General features: G+C 37.8%; 1 protein-coding gene across 4 annotated transcripts in view; it reads left to right on the forward strand.

Moving 5' to 3' along the window:
• The first annotated feature begins 724 nt into the window (after nt 1-724).
• Nucleotides 725-22804, forward strand: part of impa1 (inositol monophosphatase 1) — a 47719-nt gene continuing 25639 nt past the window's right edge. Inside the window, exons 1-9 of one of the 4 annotated variants that reach the window (XM_043688183.1) lie at nt 725-812; nt 6408-6505; nt 9293-9426; nt 9902-10006; nt 10253-10298; nt 11336-11444; nt 13742-13850; nt 16106-16257; nt 17247-20434. In XM_043688183.1, the coding sequence (XP_043544118.1) occupies nt 6425-6505; nt 9293-9426; nt 9902-10006; nt 10253-10298; nt 11336-11444; nt 13742-13850; nt 16106-16257; nt 17247-17356 (846 nt within the window). In that variant the 5' untranslated portion in view covers nt 725-812; nt 6408-6424 and the 3' untranslated portion in view covers nt 17357-20434. Of the gene's footprint in view, nt 813-871; nt 895-920; nt 996-6407; nt 6506-9292; nt 9427-9901; nt 10007-10252; nt 10299-11335; nt 11445-13741; nt 13851-16105; nt 16258-17246; nt 20435-22804 lie in introns of those variants that run through there. The other 3 variants (XM_043688185.1, XM_043688184.1, XM_043688186.1) reach the window with 3 other exon arrangements.

Genomic DNA, 22804 nt, shown 5'->3' on the forward strand with positions numbered 1-22804 from the left:
TCAATGAAGAGAAACATAGAGTTAAGCTTTCAGGTTGATGACCTTCATGATGAAGTTTGCTGATGACACAAAGGTAAAGTGTTTGGTAAACGAGGTGAATTACAGAAGACAATGCAAATTACAGAAGTTAATGCAAATATAGGCAAATATCAAGTCCCACTGATCTGTGTGAGGGGATATTGGGAGGATAATAGAACTATATAGATATGCTGAATCGTGTGGGTGAACGAAGAGATTGAAGTGATTCAAAATAACTCTGCGCAAGTAAAGCCACTCAGAAGGCAATGTATGTTATTAATGTATACATCGTACAATTTAGCGCATCCAATTATAGAAATAATATTAAAGGCATGGATAGGAGGCATAAAGTGCAAATTGTGAATTTAGATTAGATTACTTACAGGACTGAATTTGAGGTAAATGTTGATGAAGTGGAGAATTCTCCAGAGGTAGGTTAAAGCACTGGGATTTCTTTGAATAGAAAACGTAAGGCTGTGCATAAGGGAGCTGAGTGCAGTGAGATAAAATATGGTAATGTTTTACCATACAAAAAAAGGACATGAACAATTGCAAGTGTGTTATAAATTTCGATTGAACTTAAATTTTCTCAAATTAGGAATAGATTTAAATCTGGAACAATCTGCGTTTCTCTGTCTTCGGAGATTTAGAGACGGTCCCTCTTTATTGCACATGAACGATGGCTGATTCCGGAAGAGGTGGGTGAGCAGAAGCAGGGGAGATAAAGCAGACTGGAGCCGGCTGTGAGTGAATAGGAACCCGGAGAAGAGAAGCAGACAGGAGGTGGACTCTCGGTGAGATGTCTCCCTGGGTTAAATGATTCTCTCCCCGAGTTACAACCTGATACCGGATCTTTAGTGTCCTGTTTTGTTAGAGGTGATTTGCGGCTGCCTCATTCTCTGAGCTGTGAAGGATTTCTTGTTGAAGGCCATCCTGAGCTTCCCCACTGCTGCTCCTCCTCTGCTTTATTCTCAAAGGTCTGTTTGTCCTCGATGGGGATGAAGGGGGCAAAATTGATCAAAGATCCCCGGGCCCTTCCAGACCGCTTCTGTCTTTGTCCCATGCGCATCGCACCCATTTTACTGAGATGTTTCCCGAGAGGTGAATGACCTTGGGCTCCTACCAGAGCCCTGTAAAAGGCCAGGTTAAAACCAAATTGAGATGTCACTACAGCCATTTGGTAAATTTGTATTCAAAGAATTGAGGTACATTTATGTAACAATTTTCGTAACCTGATGGAAAAAGAAGTTATACTTAACATGTATACATTTTATATTGTTTTATGGAACGTGAGTAAAGTTGACAACGTCGACAGAGTTGCCCTTTAGAAAGTAATGGTAAGATACGTTAATTTGTTGCAGTCCCCGTGGTGTAGACACGACACAGGTGGTTGGACTCTCGGGTGTTGCATTCATCCATACAAGTGAGAGTATTTCATTATGCTTCTGATTTGTGCCTTGTAGTTGAAACATAGGTGTTAAGGACAGGGTGAGCTATTCCTGAACTCCTTTTGTAGTTATACTTGTATCTGACTGTTCCAGTTCAGTTTCTGATCAATTTTAACCTCTAGGATGTTGGCAATGCAAGATTCTGCAAGGAGACTACCATTGAATATTATGGGGAGATGGTTAAATTCTCTCTTGTTAGATGGTCATTGGCAATTATGAGGTATGAGTGTTAGCTACCACATTTCAGCTTGAGGCTGAATGTTATCCAGCATAAGGACACCCAGTTCTGAGGAATCACAAATGTTGCTTAAAATATGCTGGAGGAAAGGACATTGATGACAAAACTCTTGATGGTTTGGCCTGTGACACAGATACAAGAACTGCAGTAATGTTTTGTGGCTGAGGTGATGGCTGTCCAAAATCCACAGCCACCTTCCTCTGTTGCCACCACATACCTTAAGTTCTTACTGCTGTCTGTACATCTCTGGGTTGTGACCCCTTGAGGCTGCTTACAGCATGGTATGGCATCAGTAAGTGGGGAGTTTCATTGATTCTCAATTACATAAATTTTGCTAAGGCCTATTTGCTGTATGAAAAATGTCATGATGTCAAGGATTGTCACATTTGCCTCAACTCTAGAATTCAGCTGTTTTGACCATATTTCGACCAGGGATGTAATGAGGTCAGGAGCCAGGTTGGTTTGGTAGAGCCCAAACCTTGAGCATTAGTGAGCATGCTATTGCTAAGTAAGTATTACTTTATAAACTGTTGATCATCAATTTGTTGATGATCAACAGTAGACATATGCGACAGTAAAAAGTCAGATTCAGTTTTTTTTTTACCAGGGTGTATTAGTCAATTTTCCACATTGCTAGGTAGATGCTCATGTTGTGGTAGCAGTAGAACAGATTGGTTAGGAGTGCAGATGGTGCTGAAACATAAATTATACTATTATTCCATGTGTGTTGCCCGGGTCCACATTTTTACAGTATTCAATATTTGTAAACATTTCTTGGCATCAAATGGAGTGAATCAAATTGGCTGACACTGGCACAAGAATATGAAAAATCGGAGCAGGAGTTGGACTATAGGCCTACTCTGCCACTTGTAATGGTCACGGCTATTCTTGAGTTTCAACTCCAGTTTGCCACCCATTTCCAATATCCCTTGATTCTATGAGAGATTAAAAGTTTGTCTATTACAGTCTTTAATATAGAGAATTCCCAAGTTTCTCAACCCTTGGAGTGAAGTAATGTTTCCTTATCTCTGTCAGATTCCTTATCTTAAGTCTGCTTCCATGTTCTTTATACCTCGTCTGTTGTAAACAACTTCTTAGTGTCTACCTGATCAAGCCCTTCTATTTAAACAAAATCCCAAATCATTCATCTAAATGCCAGAGAATCTAGATCCATGTTAGTCAGTTTTTCATCATAGGAACACCCTTTAATTACAGGGACCAATGCAATGAGCCTTTGTTCTATTCTTTCAGTGTAAATATATCCTTCCTGAGTGAGTTTTGAGAAGATTTGTAGCTCAGGTTGAGGTTCTGGATATAGGTTAGCTCGCTGAGCTGGAAGGTTCGTTTTCAGACATTTTGTCACCATACTAGGTAGCATCTTCAATGAGTCTCTGAATGAAGCACTGGTGGTGTAGCCCACTTTCTATTTTTATGTTTGAGTTTCCTCGGGTTGGTAATGTCAGTTCCTGTGTTAACATCATTTCCAGTGGTGATGTCATTTTCAGTTCTTTTTCTCAGGGGTGGTAAATGGGATCCAAGTCAATCTGTTTGTTGATAAAAGTTCCGGTTGCTTCTCAGAATTCTCGTGCGTGTCTCTGTTTGGCTTGTCCTAGGATGGGTGTGTTGTCCCAGTCAAAGTGGTGTCCTTCCTCATCCGTATGTAAGGATACTAGTGAGAGTAGTCTCGTTATGACTGTCCACCATGTTTCAGGATGCAGATGTAGTCAGACTTCAGAACTTTCATCTAGTTTATTGCATGTGTGATTATGAAGCCATATCGCATGCTGCTTCTGCTGTTTGACTTGCATGTAGTCCTCTGTAGCTTTACCAGGCTGACAGTCCATTATTTGAAATGCTTAATATTACTTGTGGCATGCTATATGGTATTTATCCTTGAACAAGAGCTCCACATTTCCCCAAAAATGTGTTGGGGCTTCATTGCTCCATTTTTTGTATTAGTTTCACAGGATTCAGAAAATAAAATTATCAAATGAAGAAAGTGCGTTTAAATATCCTGATGCTCATGATTTGTTCTCTAATCACAGAAAGACTCGTTACTGAATTTTTCTTTCTGGAGAGAAACTTGTGATTTCTTTTTTAACGGAACAGTTAATTATGTTTGATTTAGCTAGGCATGAAATGTAAAAGCTGTGTATTATTTATTTCTAAAGAAAGAAAAAGTGAATTGCTAAAGTAGGTTCTATAATATGAATATTTTGCAGGAGTACATGCAAGTTCATGACATACTTAAGAAATAGGAACAGGAGTTGGCCATTCGGCCCATCGAGCATACTCTGCCATTCAGTAAGATGATGGCTGATCTTTTCATGGATTCAGTCCACTTACCCGTCTGCTCACTATAACCCTTAATTCCTTTACTGTTCAAAAATCTGTCTTTGCCTTAAAACATTCAACGAGGCAGTCTCAGCTGCTTCACTGAGCAGGTAATTCCACAGATTCACAACCCTTTGGGTGAACAAGTTCCTCCTCAACTCAGTCCTAAATCTGATCCTTGTTATTTTGAGGCTATGCCCCCTAGTTTTAATTCCACCCACCCGTGGAAATAACCTCCCTGCTTTTATCTTATCTGTTCCCTTCATTAACTTTATATAAGATTCTATAAGATTTCCCCCCTCATTCTTCTGAATTTCAATGAGTATAGTCCCAGCCTCTTCAGTCTCTCCTCATAAGCTAACTCGCTCAATTCCAGAATCAACCTAGTGAACGTCCCCTGCAGCCCCTGCAGTGCCAGTACATCCAGTACTTCAGCCTGTAACCCAACCTAATTTCTACACAACATACTGTAGACTTGTGACTATAAACATTAGTGAAATATTTCAGTGCAAAATCTAGTGCAGAATTCCCTGAAATAAGTTTACACAGCACCTATAAAGCCATTAGTCCATTTACAAATGTTGCTGCATCTGAATTTGAGTGATGCACTTATCTACTAGAAATAGATAGTAAAACCAACAAAATAATGCTTATGCTGCTCCCATATCTTTTGATGGGTGTCTCTGGTTTATGTACAATTTCACCAACTTAGACAAACAAATAGTCATTGAAATTGCAAACTGCATCAAATATTTAGCTATGTCCTGTTTATACAAGAAATGTAACCAGCTTAGAACTTATCTGCATCATGCCTTTGCAAATGTCACTGTGTACTTTGCAAGTATTAATATTCATCAAAAATCCTTTCTGCTATACAATAGCAGTCTTTGTGGAAAGAAATGGTATGTATGGGATGGGTCAACTGAACAATTTCCCTGAAACACAATAGCTTATACAAGTGTTACACAAACTATATGGAATAATATGAGAAGAGATTATAATGATTTTCAACAAGCCAACAAATGTTAAAATGTTTTGTTTTTTTCTCCACCAACACTCTGTTGGAATACTGAACATTGTATCAGAAAAGGATTTCTATTTCTTACAGATAGGAGCCACACATGAGCCTTTAATAAGCTTCAGGTAATAAATTGCAGACCCAGATTATGGTCAAGTCTTTGGAAAGATACTTGAACCTATTTGTACATTACCTGTACAACAAGCACATGCCTACTGTACCTACAACTGAAAGTTTAATGCACAGTTTGCAAGCGTGACAACTATTCTTTTCTCTAAGTTGTTGAGGTTAAATCAGAGTCAACTTGCCAGCATGCTCATATTCTGTGACAGAATGAAAAATACAATTGGCACCACTTTGTCCTGTAGACTCAATTTTTGTAATTGTTCAAAATTTGTCATTCTTTTCATTATCCTGATGAGTACAACATGAAAAGCTTTGGCAATGTCTTTCTTTTCAGCAATGAAAATATTGGTCATGAGAGGTGATGAGTTTTTACAACTCTTTTCCTCAAAATGCAGTGGAAGTGGAGTCCTTAAACATTTTGAAGGCAGAAGTAGATTATTGATAATCTTGCACCTTTTGCTTATTGGGGACAGGCAGTAGCATAGGATAATTGGATCAGATGTGATCTTATTACATGGAGGGTCAGGCTTGAGGGGCTGTTTGGCCAACTTCTCTTCCAAATTTTTGTTTTCATGTAAAGTGATTGATAGCAGTTGATGGATCCTCCAGTTTTGTGATTTGCTGTAGTATTTAAATTGCTTTTGATTTCTGTTTACATTTATCAGTTGGAGTACGGTAGACTGACATCAAGTAGTGCAGAATCCAGTGCAGGTCAGACTAAATTATGTGCAACTTCAAAATACAGAAATGAAAACTTGGACAGTGGGATCTTGTTTCTGTTATATCTTGCAATGCAGGAAATATTATTACTCAATACAAAAGCAAATGTGGATTTTATTAATGTAGCTTGCAACACAAAGTACAGTGGTTAACTTCATAAATAGTAAAATTACACAGTTTAATATTGTGCAATATGGGTGAAAAAGTATAGAGTCAGAATCCACTAAGACCTTAATTGTACTCTGAGTTCATTACTGAAAACCTTATAAGATCGATACTATTGTGTGCAGTGGTTAATTTTAGTTTTGATTCTGCTGAAATTTTATTTAATTTGTTTTTGCATTTTCCAACAGGTTAGTTAAAATCTCTCACTTCTAAGCTCAGAATGAGTCTGAGCCTGTGACCGTGACTGGTCTTACAGTGATGATAAATAACATGACTTGCTTGAGCTGTGTGATTGTATAGAACAGATTAATTATTTCAAATTATGAAATTTTTTACACAGGGATACATGGTTAAAAGATGGCAAGCAAGCGTGCAGGATCAGATCCATGGCAAGATTGTATGGAAGTTGCAGTTACTATTGCCCGAAAAGCTGGGGCTGTAAGTAAATTATGGAATTTAAATTCTGAACATTTTCTAAGATCAGTAACACTTGTCCACAAATCCTAAATTATCCAGAGAAATAAAATACTAGTTTTAAACATTCAACTGGATAAATAGTGTAATAAAATAGCTTTTAAGCTTATGCTTTTGTTTTGTCCATAATATTAGTACAGGATGAAAACATCATCTTCATAAATTGTATCAAACATCCAATTTAGGCCTTTAGTCAAAGTAAACATTTCTTGACTGTCTTGTTCTATGAGCACAGATTTGTGCTTCCAAGAAACTGTTCTATCAGAGAGAAGTTAGATTTAATTTCTTCCCTTGCCGGAAAAAGTAGGTTTAATTTTGGTCTTTCTACGTAATAATCTGGGAGTTTACAGTCTCCTGTGGGGCCAGAGGGCAAACTGATGATGAAGGGGAATGCTGTCACCTTCAGTCTAGCTGCAAGGCAACTGAGTCCTTTTTAGTAGTCTTTTCACATTCAAGGCAAGTGGTGGAGAGACTGAATGGGAGTCGTCTTGACAGGAAAATATTTTAAGGTTTTTATGTCATTTTTTTCCAGCTCAAGTATTGTCCTTTTTTACCTTGAGTTTTGGACATAGCTATATATGATTTGGAGTTTGGGACCATGTGAATGGTGTCAATGTTTGCAGATGACACTAAGATGAGTGGCAGAGGAAAGTGTGAAGAAGAACACAAATATTTTAAGTGAGTGGGCAAAGGTCTGACAGATGGAATACATTATTAATAAATATGAAGTCATGAACTATGATAGGAATAACAGTAAAAAGGATTATTAGTTGAATGGTAAAACATTGCAGCATGCTGCTGTGCAGAGGGACCTGAGAGTCCTGGGTGTCCTTGAGTGTGAATCAAAGATGGTTAGTCATAGAGTCACAGAGAAGGACAACACGGAAACAGACCCTTTGGTCCAACTTGTCCATCTCGACCAGATATCCCAACTCAAACTAGTTCCACCTGTCAGCAATTGGACCATATCCCTCTAAACCCTTCCGGTTCATGTACCCATCCAGATGACTTTTAAATATTGCAATTGTACCAGCCTCTAACAGTTCCTCTGGCAGCTCATTCCATACACGTACCACCCTCTGCATGAAAAAGTTACCCCTTAGGTCTCTTTTATATCTTTCCCCTCTCACCCTAAACCTTTGGCCTCTAGTTCTATTTTGAGCTACAGGGAGAGGCTGAATGTGCTGGGGCTATTTTCCCTGGACCGTTGGAGGCTGAACAGTAACCTTATAGAAGTTTATAAAATTTAAGAAGCGTATGGATAGGATGAATAGACAATGTCTTTTTCCCAGTGTGAAGAGTCCAAAAATGGGGTGGATCTGGGGGAGGAATTAGGTTTAAGGTAAGAGGGGAAACATTTAAAAGTAACCTAAGGTGCAACTTTTTCACTCTGGATGGTGCGTGTATGCAGTGAGCTGCCGGAGAAAGTAGTGGAGACTGGTACAATTACAGCATTTAAAAGATGTCTGGATGGGTAAATGAAGAGGAAGGGTTTAGAGGGAAATGGGCAAAATGCTGGCAAATGGGACTAGATTAGTTTAAAATATCTGCTTGGCCTGGACAAGTTGGACCAAAGTGGGATTTTAAAGGATCAACCATTACACTGACGATGTGGTGTTACTGCTTTACACTACTCAACAGATTCTTTGCATCTTCTGCCATTAGCTGCCCCCTAGAAATCCAGTCTAATTTTCTTTTAGCACCCATAACATGCAGTATTTGAGCAAAAACAATTTTAATATCTGTAAAGGAGGTTGACAACTGCACAACTCTAAGGGAGAGCAGCCTCTTTCAATCATTGAACTGCCAAAACTTTACATGGTGTGATTCATATATTTTGGAAACTATGTGAAAATTGGCTTTGTATTTTAATAGGTCTGCTGTTAATGTATAAATGTGCAGGAGTACCCACGCACATAATGTTGAAGAACTGTGCAAAGAAGGCACCACCATTTTTATTATTTGGTTAGTGCACTGTGTCAATTATGATGTTTTTGATGCAGCAGTGCACACACATTTTGTTTAGCTTTTGTTTCGTTGCGATTTCTTACCAACAACAAGGAAGCATGAACATACGCTTTTTGAATTTTTAACAAAGTGGTAGTTTGTAATTTGAGCATGTGTTGTTCTCTCAAATGACTTTGCTAAATTGCACGAGGTTTAGTTGAGCACTTTTCTTATTTAATTAATCCAAATGTTTAACTTGCCAAGCTTTTAGAAAGTGCCAAGTTGACACAAAAGTATTACTATGAGGGGGGGAAAAAAACTTACAGGTTAGAAGAAAAAGAGAAAATATTTTATTCTCAAGAGTTAATGGTAGTTGTTATTTGTTTCCTTGGGATGGGAAATTTCAAGACTAGGGAACACAATTTTAAGGTGAGGAGAGATTTAAAAAAAACATATGGGGCAAATGTTTTACACAGGGGGGATAGTGTGTGGAATGAACTTCTAAAGGAAGTGGTGGATGCAGATACAATTACAACGTTTAAAAGACATTTGGATAAGTACATCAATAGGAAAGATTTGGAAGGATATGGACAAGGATGCAGGCAGGTCGGACTTGTTCAATTTGGGATTATGGTTAGCATGGACTGGTTGGACTGAAGGGTTTGTTTCCGTGCTGTATGACTCTATTGCTGTAAGTTGAAATGCAAATTCTGTTCCTGTAGCAAACTGCAAGGTTGAATAACAAGAGAGAGAGAGTTTCATAGGATTCAGTTCATTGCTTTTCATTAAATCACTTTTTTTTAGGTTATTTGTGATGCTTTGAGAAAAGAACAGACTGTTCAGATTAAAAGCTCTCCTGCAGACTTGGTGACTGAAACCGATCAAAATGTTGAAAAAATGATTATAGGCACGCTAAAGGAAAAGTTTCCTTCTCACAGGTAAAAAATATTATAATAATCTGAGTACGAGGTGAAATACTAATCATAACTGCACTCAATTAATATAATACAAAAATATGCTCACTTCTACATTTCTGAATGAAATTTTGTGCATATGCAGTAGTTTGAGATGAGATGCCTTAATACCAGTGTTAATGGATATTTTGTATTTTCTGTGCCCTGAAGAAACTTTTGCAGTTTCGTGGAGATGTTTTGAAAAGACTATAGCAATCTTTTTTTACCCATTTTTTTCTTAATAACAATTGCTGACGTAAACTCGCACAATTTTCACTAAAAAACAATAATATGTCCTAGTTTGATTATGAAGCATTGAATACTGTTGAGAACTTGCTTTCAAGACTTTAACATAATAATGTGAAGAAAGTACTTGTTGGTGATATGTGAAAATTCTGCACAATTGAAATAAACTATGGCATGTTTAAAAGTTTAATATCTTGCTGTAACTTTATTTCAGTTTTATTGGTGAAGAGTCTGTTGCAGATGGAGCAGCAAGTATGTTAACAGATAATCCAACATGGATAATTGATCCCATTGATGGCACCACTAATTTTGTCCACAGGTATGACATTTGGCTGGTAAAGTCTTTGTGCTTTAGGGCAAATGTGCAGTTTAGAACTATGTAGATCTGGTAATTGAAATTGATTTTCTACAATGTGCTTGAAGAATGTTGTCTAAATATCGTTCTTTATTTCTAAGTATCACCGATGAACCTTTAAAACACTTTACTTGGAAACTTCAAGATGATTGGGAAACTAGCAAGAGTAGATATTGATCATTGAACTGAAGTAATTCTGTTTTTTTTCAGGTTTCCCTTTGTAGCAGTATCTATTGGCTTTTCTGTGAACAAACAGGTAACACATTTTTCTTGTATTCATTTTAATTTTTTTCTGTTCTGAATATATTCTGTAGCAGTAAATCATTCAATATTGGGAAGCACTTGGGACAATACTAAATAGTGAGAAAGTTTTAATGTATGTGATGTGGCACATGTTTCACACATCTTGAGATTAACTGTATCTTGTCTACGTTGGCATCATGTCCAACAGCAACTTGAATTTAAAATTCTCTTTTTTCTGTATTCAAAATCTCCTTGGCTTTGAATCATAATATCTTTAGAACATAGAACAGTACAGCACAGTACAGGCCCTTTAGCCCTCGATGTTGTACCAGCCTTCTGTCCTACTTAAGATCAGACTAACCTACATACTCATAATTGTACTAACTTCCAAGTGCCTATCCAAGAGTCGCTTAAGTGTCTCTATCTTTAAGATTGTGATATTTTTTTTTAGAATTCTCTATCCAAAAGTTTTATGGATGTCCCATTACTGAGTATATTTAATATAGAGTTTTGATGTCACAAGGAATTGAAAGATTTGGGGCTATCAGTGGGGAAGTGAAATAGTGATAATATCAGCATTGGGCCATATTGAATGAAGGAGGAGGCTTGAGAACTTGAATGGTCTACATGCCCTCTTTTCATAAATCTGTTTATGTCCTCTCCTCATGTTCTGCATCCCTCCATGAACTCTGTATTCCTCTAACTCAAGCCTGTTGTGCATTCCCATTCATCCTACCCTGCCATTGATAACTGTGTCTACAGTCATCCAAACTCTAAGGTCTGGAGTTCCCTCAGTGAACTGTTATATCATTTTATGTTGCTCCTTGGTAAAACACTTGGCTACTGGCTGTAATGCAACTTTGTTTTGATTGGTATCAGGTCTTAGCTAATTAATTTAATGCGAAGCAGCTTTGTGTTTGTTACTGTGTTAAAATAACTTTATAAATCTAAGTTATTATTGAATTGTGTCTCCACATGGTAATTTTAACAAATTAAGCTAATAAAGTTCCTAATGTACTGAGTATCTCGTTTCCTATTGATTGCATGTAGAGTGAAATTGGCATTGTATATAGCTGTATGGAAGACAAGATGTACACAGCTCGAAGAGGGCAAGGTGCATTCTGCAATGGGCAACAATTGAAAGTGTCTGGACAAGAAGGTGAGTTGGTTAGTATCTTTGGATTGCTTCTGGTTGTGGGGCTGGTCAATTACCATGGCATCTCTGGTAAGTAATTATGAAGAGTTAAGTTTGAGACTCCCTCATGTTGAGGCTTCAAATATGAAACTGGGTCATCAAAGATACAGGTACCCAAATGTGGTATTGAAATAGGTCGAAGAAAAGAGAAAATAGGGTGGAGTTATGAACAGTGATGCTCACAATTATGTCAAAATGGCAGATTTTAATTTCAACCTTCATGATTGCTAATTAGATTAGATTCCCTATAGCATGGAAACAGGCCTTTCGGCCCAACAAGTCCATACCGACCCTCCGAAGAGCAACCCACCCAGACCCATTCACCCCTGACTAATGCACCTAACACTGTGGGCAATTTAGCATGGCCAATTCACCTAACCTGCACATCTTTGGATTGTGGGAGGAAACCAGAGCACCCGGAGGAAACCCACACAGACACTGGGAGAATGGCTGTGTGGAGTTTGCACAGTCACCCAAGGTGGGAATTGAACCCGGATCCCTGGCGCTGTGAGGCAGCAGTGCTAACCACTGTGCCACCGTGCTGCCCACAAATTACAATAATAATACAATAATAATCTTTTAATTTAAAGAAAATGCTTATTAAAATTGTCATGTTGGTTTTGAAGTGGCATCGTGAATTTGCTTGTTTTTTACTTGGCGACATTAAATTTAACAGAAACATACCCAGTCTGTCTTTGTCATCAGATAAGATGTTTCTCCCATTTTTTGGGGATTCAAAAGAATGTTTTAATTTAAAAATTGTTGGCCATCGCCTAGACAACATGGAGAGGTAGTTACAAATTCTCTGAGCAGTTGTGAATTATCACAGGCAGAAATTTGGTGGAATATGGCTTTTTCTTTTCTCTGTAGTACAGGATCTAGAGTATTTTGCAGAGTGGGAATTTGATGTACTATAGTTGTATGTCAGTCGATAATGTGTCATAGATTTACATGCACCTTCTATTAGTTTCAGGTTTCTTTTGTGGGTAGGTATTGATTTACATTCATCTGTGCAGATGCAAATATTCTCTCCAGTGGCTCTATTACTAAATAATGACACTGTTAAGACTTGACCTTGTGGTTAGAGTTCAGTTTCAATTTCTAATCATTTAGGTGAGCATACCTTGCATCCCAAATGGAAACTTATTTCAGGTGGACTGCTGCTCCTTTATGTAGCACATATTCTCAGGATGTCCAGTAGAATTTCTCAGCCAATGAATCACTTTCTTGAAATATATTTCATTCGGAAATTCTACATCTGACAAGCCAACTGTGTTAACACTATCATCTCAGGGACTGCAGAGGTAGAAAGCAAACAGAACTATTGTTTTGATTAAGCCAAAGAGTGTTGAGCAATGGATTTGGCTGTATCTGGGGGATATAATTTAAACTGGTCCCTATTATGTCGGTTAACACTGCCTCCAAATTGCATACAATAAAGTCCCACAAATGAGGCATATTAATGTGAGATTTTATTTATTTACAGTTCTAACATAATTTTATAGTATTAATTTTCTTTTCACCCTTTAATGATCTTCATCCAAAAACTGACAAACTAATCACCTGTTTTTATTTAGAGTATTAGTAGATTTAGTTGCTTGTTGAGGTCTGCATTTTATTGAATTTACTTGTGGAATGTGGATATGAAATTTATTGCCCATCCCTAGTTGCCCTTGAGCAGATGGTGAGCTGCCATCTTGAACCTCTGCAGTCCATATGCTATAGGTAGAGTCACAATGTTATTAGGTCAAAATTTTGGAATTTCTTCCCTAACAACAATGAAGGAAGAATATTTCCAAGTCAGAATAATGGCTTGGAGGAGAACTTGTAGGTGGTGGTGTTCCTATATATCTTCTGTCTTTGTCCTTCTAGACTGAAATGATAACTGGTTTGGAAGGTGCTGTCGAAGAATCTTCAGTGATTTTCTGTAGTGTATCTTGCTGATGGTGCACACTTGTGCTATTGACATCGATGGTGGAGGGAGTAGATGTTTGTGGATGTGGTCCACCAGTCGGCTGCTTTGTCCTAGAGGGTGTCGACCACTGAAAAAAAAATCAAAGATGCACAGATCATAATAATCCACAAAGGAATTAGGAGGTGTGAATTCGCCTTGTGCTCTTTTCTTATGAGTCAGGTTAATGCTGATGCAACATCTACTACAAGTTGCTGAGTAGCTGCCTGTATACATGCCCAGGAGTAGATATTCATCATGCCACACTTTTAGTTGAATAATTGATTTTTTTTGCCTTTTAAATTTGTAGACATCAGCAAAGCTCTTATAGTAACTGAGCTTGGGTCAAATCGCACACCTGAAGTCTTGAAGACAGTTCTTTCAAACATGGAAAAATTAATCTCAATTCCAAGTCATGGGTAGGTGTCGTAACTTCTTATGTCATTTGTGAAAGTTAACTTCTATGTTTGTGGACCGTGGTTTATTCAGCTAATGCTTTACCTAGAACAGGTGAAACATTTACAGCTTTCTTTGCTAGAAACTCCTAGAATGAACTAAGGTTACACTTCTGAGACCAGTTTTAGTCCAATCTAGACTTGTGAGGTGAATGTCCATTACTTGTGGAACGTTGAGGTCCTTTAGGAAATGTGTTTTTGTTGTCTCAACTTCAACATTGAGGTGTGCATTAAAAGTAAGAGGGTGGAGACTATTGGTACAGGAGGAAAAATCGGACAGGTGTCTCCAAACTTGAATTTTAAAAACCTTCAGCGTGTAATTCTGATGTTCAAAAGCCAGTCATTTTGACTTTGGGAAAAAATGAAGTTGGGAAGAGGGTGAAGTCATTGTTATGATTAGATTAGATTAGATTAGATTACTCAGTGTGGAAACCGGACCTTTGGCCCAACAAGTCCACACCAACCCGCCGAAGTGCACCCACCCCACCCATTCCCCCATGTTTACCCCTGCACCCAACACTACAGGCAATTTAGCACGGCCAATTGACATTATGGATGACATTAGAATAGTATGTATGGAGTAGGTTGTGAGAGGAAGTGGTGGAAGCTGGTACAATTACAACATTTTAAAAGGCTTCTGGATGAATATGTGATTAAGAAAGATTTAGAGGGATATGGGCCAAATGCTGGCTAATTGGGGCTAGATCAGTTTAGTGTATCTGGTCGATATGGAAGGGTTGGACTGAAGGACCTGTTTCCCTGCTGTGTAACTCTGATTCCATCTATCCACAGGCTGTAAGTAGGTCAAAATAGAAGTTTGATTCTAAGTTGAGCCCCACTGTCTTTACGTCAAATACTTTTCACACTAGTTTTCCCCACCAAACAAGATAACACATTTCATTGATAAGGGTGAAATTCGATCACTTTCACAGCTTTACAAGCCATCAAAAGAAACTTATTTGGATTTAACAGGGCATGACCTCATCCTTAACCCTATCATATAATTTGTCACTGTCGCTATCCAAAGGAGAAAGTGAGGACTGCAGATGCTGGAGATCAGAGCTGAAAAATGTGTTGCTGGATTCTCCTCCTTTGATGCTGCCTGACCTGCTACGCTTTTCCAGCAACGCATTTTTTCAGCACTGTCAATATCCAGGATATTTATTAAGCAGTGGAGCTGCAATTCTTTATTTTTGTGAATTAACACTAACTACGTTTTATAACCTCTTATATGGGTGTGTTTAACATGTAATGAGAATTACCTGTAGAGTATTGATTGTTGTGGAATCATGCTTTGTTTTGGTTCTTCCTAAACTGTAAACTTTGGGTTAGTTGTTACTCGATGTCTCTTATCCTTTCAAGGGTATTCTTTATCAAACTGTCTCTGTACAGAGATCTGCAGCTGTGTGTTTGTAATAGGACTCTTTTGTATATTAATTGTCAGGTTTTTTTTTAGCTATCTTAATCTTATTACTTTGAATTTAACCTATTCCCAAAGCTACGATTGTCCTGACTTATGATCTCACTTTAGTACTAAATAGCTATTGCTTCAGCTAAAAGAAACCTTCTACGCTATCTTTATGTCAACTAAACATCCACGGGTGGCCATTTTGTGTCCACCTTCAGCCATGGGCCGCCCTAACACATCCTTAGCAGTTGGCTTTCCACCATTCATGAATTATCTGCAAAACTTTGCTATTGTATGCTCATTTTGCTCATTCAAGTTATTAACATATTGTAAATATTTGTGGCCCCAGCACCGATACCTGTGGCCCTTCACTAGTTACAGGTTGTCATCCTGAAAGTGCCCCTTTATGACTTTGCTCCTCTCTTTTTTTTGTAATCTCTTCCAGTCCCATAACTCTAAGATACCTGCACCAATATAACTCTGGCTTCTTGAGCATCTTGGATTTAAATCATTACACAATTGGTACCCGTGCTAGGCCCCATGCTCTGGAATTTCCTCTCTGCCCACTTTTCTGTCCTCTGTTATGACACACTCCTTAAAATCACAACCTTTGACCAAGCTTTAACCATCTAATCTAATATTCTCATATGCTTAATGTTGTAAAGCTCTTGTAAAGTGCAATCGAATGCCTTATACTGTTAGATGTGCTGTAAAACTATTTCAAACCTTGCTGGTAATGAATGCCATTTATTCAGAGAGCTCTCATACTAGATGACTTCATCCTTTTATACACTTTCTGAATGTGTTTTAGAGTTCGAGCTATGGGAACTGCAGCTGTAAACATGTGCATGGTGGCAACTGGTGGTGCAGACGCCTACTATGAGATGGGTATTCACTGCTGGGACATGGCAGCAGCCACACTAATCGTTTCTGAGGCTGGTGGTGTTGTGCTGGATATATCAGGTAGTTTTGGGACAGTGGTTCACAATTATGCACATAATTTCAACTTGTAAGTTTGGATTTTGCCATGATATGAATGGATTCAAATTATTTTTTGAAAAAGGAAAAAATACTTTCAGATTTAGCGTATTTGAACCAAAGTGTCTTGCGAGATAATACTCAGAGTAGGTAAGAGTCAACCACATTTTTTATGGCTCTGAAGTCATACATAGGCCAGACCAGGTAAGGGTAGTAGATTTCCTTACCTGAAAGTAAATTAGTGAACCCATTACTCTTAAATTAATCTGGAATGAAATCTATTATCAAATTTGAATTCCTCCCGTGTTGACATGAGATTTGAACTCATATCCCCGACCATTAGTCTGGATCTCTGGGTTGCTAGTCCAGTACTATATTTATCCATAACTTTGCCAACTACAGCCTTGTCTATTCCAGTGCTCTGCTGGAAGACTTCCAATCCGCTGGAAGGCTTCCAATCCACTGTAAGCTTCACTTAATCAGAAACCTTGCTGCTGAGGTATCATAATGTTTTGTTCAACATTGCTCCCATCCTCCTTGAGTTATAACAGTTCCAGGGCTTCCAGTGCCTCAAATTTAAAATTCTCATCCTTGTGCTGAGCTCCTCTCTGAGAAAGTCACTGGTCATTGCTAAAATCTGATGGTGACTCAACAGCTATTTTTCTGATTACACCTCTATGATGTGCATAAGGATAGCTTTCTTTATAATAGTGCTATATAATTGCAAATTGTTTTCCTCATTTAATGCATTCAACATGGTATAAAATAGCAAGTACGTTAACAATTTTTGGAACAAGATCCATTATATATTGGAATATATGCATTGTCGTTAGAACTACATTATAGGTAATTTTAATTCTATTCACAATTTTTTTGTCTTTAAAGATTACTTTAAATGTGACTCAAAGATAAACTACATCTATGAAACACAATGTTATATCCCTCTTCATTTCATGACATTTATTTTATTTTAGGAGGACCATTTGACCTGATGTCCCGCAGAGTGATTGTTGCAAGTAGCAGAGCTATTGCAGAGAGAATAGCAAAAGAAGTACAGATAATCCCCTTTCAGAGAGATGATTAGAAGGAATGAGAATATATTACTCTATAGAATGTTTTTAATACTTTTACTCTGACTTTAAATAGATTTTCACTTTCATTTGCAAACGTGATAGGAATATCTCTGAACTCGTCAAGTAAAATTGATAAACTGCTCAAATCAATTTCAGTTGCTGATGTACCTGGTGCTGTAACACAATATGCATCAATATTTTAGTAAAAGATTTTCCAGTTTCTGTGGAAGCTGATCAGAAACTAATGGATTTAAATGCAACTAGAATTTGAATTATTGCTACCAGTAGTCTACATGGACATTTCCTTGCTTGCTATCTGTTGAAGTACGTGAACACATTCCTTGATTGTTTTGATAATAAATGTTAAAGAGAGCATAAATTGAATGCAACCAATATATTATTTTGGGGTAGAGTTTCTGCATTGGACACAGTGCAGAATTGCACTAATTGAAATAAAGTGCAGGTAATAATCCGGCTAATCGACATAAATTTTGCCTAAAATTGCATCTATTTTAATAATTATTTTCTTTAGTTTTTACTCAAACTTATTTGTATATTGACAAATCCAAATTTTATCATGAAGCAACAAAATTGGACTGTTATGATTGTAATATTTTTAAAATAAATTGTTTTAGAAGGTATTGTTGTATTTGAATTCTAACCTTATGCAATTTGATTGTTTATCACAATAAACAAGCACTTTAATCGGTGTCCAGTCAACATGTGAATAAGCTGAGTTTAGGATCATGGAAATGAGTTCCCAAGAGTGTAAAGGATAATTTGTTTGTGCAAAGGAAAGTTGCCTCCTTATATAATATATGAACATTGATAGAGAGGTAAAGGAGCTTGGATTCATCTGGCCTGTATCACACCCCTGTGATACAGGCACTTGCAATACAGTGATTTTTTTGGGTGTTATGTTAATTTTGGGTGAATTGGGTTGGAAAAACCTAACATGTGCATACAAATGGAAACTCTACCCCTCTATATAATAAATGGAATAGATGCAAATGTCAAATCATTTGTTAAGTACATGGCAACGTCTAGGTATTTTGAAACTCGTGATAAATGCTTTAAGCTGAATTCTTAATTTCATCTACACCTCTTTGCAAGTTAGAGAGTTTTGTTGTGACTGTCTGTGTGGAGTTTGCTTGTTCTCTCCATGTCTACGGGGATTTCGTCTGGGTGCTCCAGTTTCCTCCCACAGTCCAGAAATGTGCAGGTTAGGTGGATTTCTGTGGGAAGTGCAGGGTTGCGGATAGACTGATGAGTCTGGTTGAGATGCTCTTTGAAGAGGCGGTGTGGACTTGCTGGGCTGAGTAGCCTATTTCCACACTCTAGGGATTCTATGGAAATAAAAATTAGCCCCGTTCATTTAAGTTTAGAATCTGACTTCTAAATTGAACTTTTGTCTTTCCTCAATTTAACTTGTACTGAGAACTGTGCCTGAACCAGCATGCTTGCTTTACCAGTGCTACCCAGTTTACTCTTGTATACCCAGCCTTATAGAATTGAATGCAGTGGTTTGTATGCTTTTCAAATTGCATGCATAAATTCAGCCTTCAACTAACCACTCTTGACTCTGCAGAACTCTGAGAGGTCTAGGGAAATCTGAGTATTCTAGTATGTGAAGCAAAAATGTTATTATGCAGATACAGCATGTGATTAGGTAGCATTGTGTTCCCAGTTATTATAAGGGGAATGGATTATAACAATAAAGATGTTTTGATACTGTTGTGCTGGGCAATCATGAGACTTCAGCTGGAATACAGAATACATATTTTGGATTTTTGTTTAAGAAAGGACATAAATGCATTAGAAAAAGTTCACTCTAATGTTGACAACATCCTTGCAATCCCAGGTTATCTTAAGAAGAAAGGTCAGATAGACTCAACCTGTATAAGAGTTTGGAAGAATGGCAAGTAATCTTATTGTAACATAGATGATCCTGACGGAACTTGGGTTGGATGTCTGAATGGGTGTTTTCTCTACAGAATCATAGAATCTCTAGAGTGTGGAAGTAGGCCCTTCAGGTCCATGCTAATCGTCTAAAGTACATCCCACCAAAATCCCCATGCCTGTACCCTTCTTTTCCCATTGCCAATCCACCTAGCCTGCACTTCTTTGGAATGTAGGAGGAAACCAGAACATTCAGAGGTAACCCACGCTGACACGGGGAGAATGTCAAACACCACACAGCCAGTCACCTGAAGCTGGAATCAAACCCAGGTCCCTGCTGCTATGAGGCAGCAGTGCTAACCACTGAGCCACTGTGCAGATGCAAGGATGAGGGGACACAACTGAAAAATAAAGGGTCTCCTATTCAAACAGGAGGTGAGGACACTTTTTTCTTTCTCAGAGTTGTGAATCGTTTGGCACTCTCTTCCCCCAGAGAGTGGTAGGAATAGAGTCATTCAGTATTTTAAAAGCATAGATATATAACCTTTTTGACTCCCTTGTTAGTCAAGAATCGATCAGGAGTAAATGGATTCGAAGCCACAGTCAGATCAGCCATGATCTGATTTTAATAGTAGAGGAGGTTCAAGACACCAAACCAGCTTCCTCCTGCTTCTGATACATATGAATATCCTCACATCTGACAAGTATTAGTGAGCTATTCTAAAGCTGTGTAATGGATAGCAGTTTAGAATGGTGTACCAAACCAAATTAGCAGACTCCCGTCCCATAGTACAGGGAAGGCTCTGGAATTACTGAAAGTTGTAGCTCGAATTTTAGATTCTGGTTTAATTTATAGTGATTGCTTTCTTAAGTTAGAATTCAATATTGTCATTACGAGCCAGATATTTGAATAATTTGGGGCTTTTTTCCTTTTGTAATATTCCTTTGCATGTATGTGGAAAACCAGGAGCGTCTGTAATATTTTATGTCAGAATGAAATCATTTGTGGAGTGATGTTATATTCTGCTTGGGTGCTGCATAAATGCAAATTTTAGGAAAATGTTACAATTTATGGTTATGCATGTTATGGGGATAGACCGCTGATGTATGTCCATTAGCCTGCAACTTCTGGGGAGGAAAGATTCATGCTCGTAAAAACAATCCAACAATAAATATCAATAATGACAGAGTATCCTCTTTCATATTGGAGGTAGTATGATGTACAAAACAATCTAACCTGGAACTAATGGGTCAATTTACCTCCTAACTGATGCTGTGGTATTGGTTGGATCTTTGTGTTAGTTTGGGGTCATTAAGCTTTTGAGACATGTTTCTTTCAAGATTCCCATTAAGAAAGTAAATCTGCTTGTGGTAGCCATGAGTAAAATTTGAGTGCTAGTAATAGCACAATTGCTGCAGTGCCCATCAGGGGTGGGAACGACATTAAAAGACACGTGTTTCAAAACGTCTGCATCAAATTTCATTGAAGGTGTCGAATTTAAGTACTTGGGAATTCATTTGGATAGAGGATAGATGGCTGAAGCACAATATCTCTCCACTTCCCTTCATCCCTCTCCATCAATATCCCAGAAACAACTGCCAAACTTCACCTGACTGTTCTGGGAGGTGGGTAGAGAGACGGGGAAAATAGCCCTGAAATGCAGAGTCCACCTTTGAGCAGGAGTGGCAAGTGAGAGAGAAAAATAGAGATCAGAGATGAGAGGAATGCCTAGAATAAAAATCTTGAGGTAAAACAAAGCAGCATTACATTTTTTTCTACAATTTCTTTATGAATTACAAAATGACCTTAAGTGAGGAAGAAGGCTGATAATCAGGAATCATGCATTCAGGCAAAGACTTTTTGCCTTGGGAGGGAGCATTTTGAATGTCCAGTGCCATGAGTATAGGCTGAGATAGCTGGAGATCGGAGGTCATGTGATGAAACCTCCAGCAATGTGTCCAAGCGGTTACAAACAATAGGATGGAATAGTGATGTGGCCCCTTTTTCATGTTCCTATCCTGCCAATCTATTCAGATAAAATTCAGCATTAATTATCATTTGGAGAAATGAATATTCCTAGTGCACCTTCCATGAGAAAAATCATTAAGATAAACAATAACAGGACAGACAGTACTAATCCTAGAGATGTTAATTTTACAGAAAACTATCCAGGTCTTTAATAATATAAAAATATACTGATATCAAACCCTAGGGCACTGCAAAAGGAATACTCCATGTTCTCCTGAGTTATGCTAACCACTACCTCAGATGTGTAGAAATATAACAACTGGCGTATATTAAACAGCTTTAATGTGTTAAAGCATGTGTTTCACAGGAGTATTACCTGGTGAAATTTGCCATTGAATCAGAAAGATCTAGAAGGACAGTTGACAAAAGCTGGTCAAAAAGATGGTTTGTTTTTTGTTTAGAAGGTGTTAAAAGTAGTCCAAGGTTTTAGGAAGGGAATTCCAAAGCTTGGGCCTGAAGGTGAAACGAATATTGAATCAAGTAAATTGCAATGCACAAAAATCAGGAATTGTTGGAATGCAGAGTCCTTGATGTGTTGTAGGACTGGAGGGAAGTTTTAGGGACTTAAGGCTTTCAAAACATTTGACCACAAAGATGAGAAATTTTTGTATAAAATGTTACTGAATTAGGAGCCAAAGTGGGTTCTCCACATTCTGCACAGAACTACATACAATTGGGCTGTTAACTGAAACTCATGTTAAGGATGAGAATGTAAATGTGGATAATAGTGTAACAATGTACAGCTTTTATAAATATTAAATTGTAATACTGTTGCACTGTAACTGTTAAAGGTTTGCCTGAATGTGTAAATTTGTAAACTTAACACATGGAGTGGGATTGCTGGTTACACTGTAGATTACAGTAGTGTAGTGTTGATGTCACTATCAGCTCCTCTGTAATGTTTAATTTATATTGTGTTGGGGGGGGGGGGGTCTGGCAGGAAATTGTTTGCTTTTATCCAGGTAGAACACTTTCTTATAATTGCGGGTTTTGTTCACTACTCATCAATTCTCAAACATTTTGGCTCTGACCACTTAAAAAGATGAAATACTGTACTGTAAATGAGTCAAAATTCCATTTTAACACCTTCGTTAGTAGTCTCAATAGAAGGTATGTTCCTGGTATTTATAAACCAGTAACTAAACACAGAGGCTTTTGTTCAGCCTCACTTTAGATTAGTGTGGGAGTCATTCATTAATGTGAGCCAAATGAATGAGATGGGATGTTGGCTAATGAAATTAATCATATCACAATTACCGTTAAAATGTTCGGTACTAGGGCTCGATTATTATATGTCCTTTCACCTCTTTGTTTATTGGTCTGGATTGGTAATACAGCAAGTGATACCCTTTTTTGAAGTTTATTTGAAGCCCATGATACCAATCACTAAATCTTGCACCAGATCAACAGACCTTGATCTTTAAATAAGTCTAATCACCAGCCACACCGACAAAATTTAAAAATAAAAAAACTGAAGCATTACAATTTGGAAGCTGCTATCAACATTGTGAATTGACAACAGCTCTACACT

This window comes from Chiloscyllium plagiosum, chromosome 4 (genome assembly GCF_004010195.1).
Source record: "Chiloscyllium plagiosum isolate BGI_BamShark_2017 chromosome 4, ASM401019v2, whole genome shotgun sequence".
Classification (NCBI taxonomy): Eukaryota; Metazoa; Chordata; class Chondrichthyes; order Orectolobiformes; family Hemiscylliidae; genus Chiloscyllium; species Chiloscyllium plagiosum.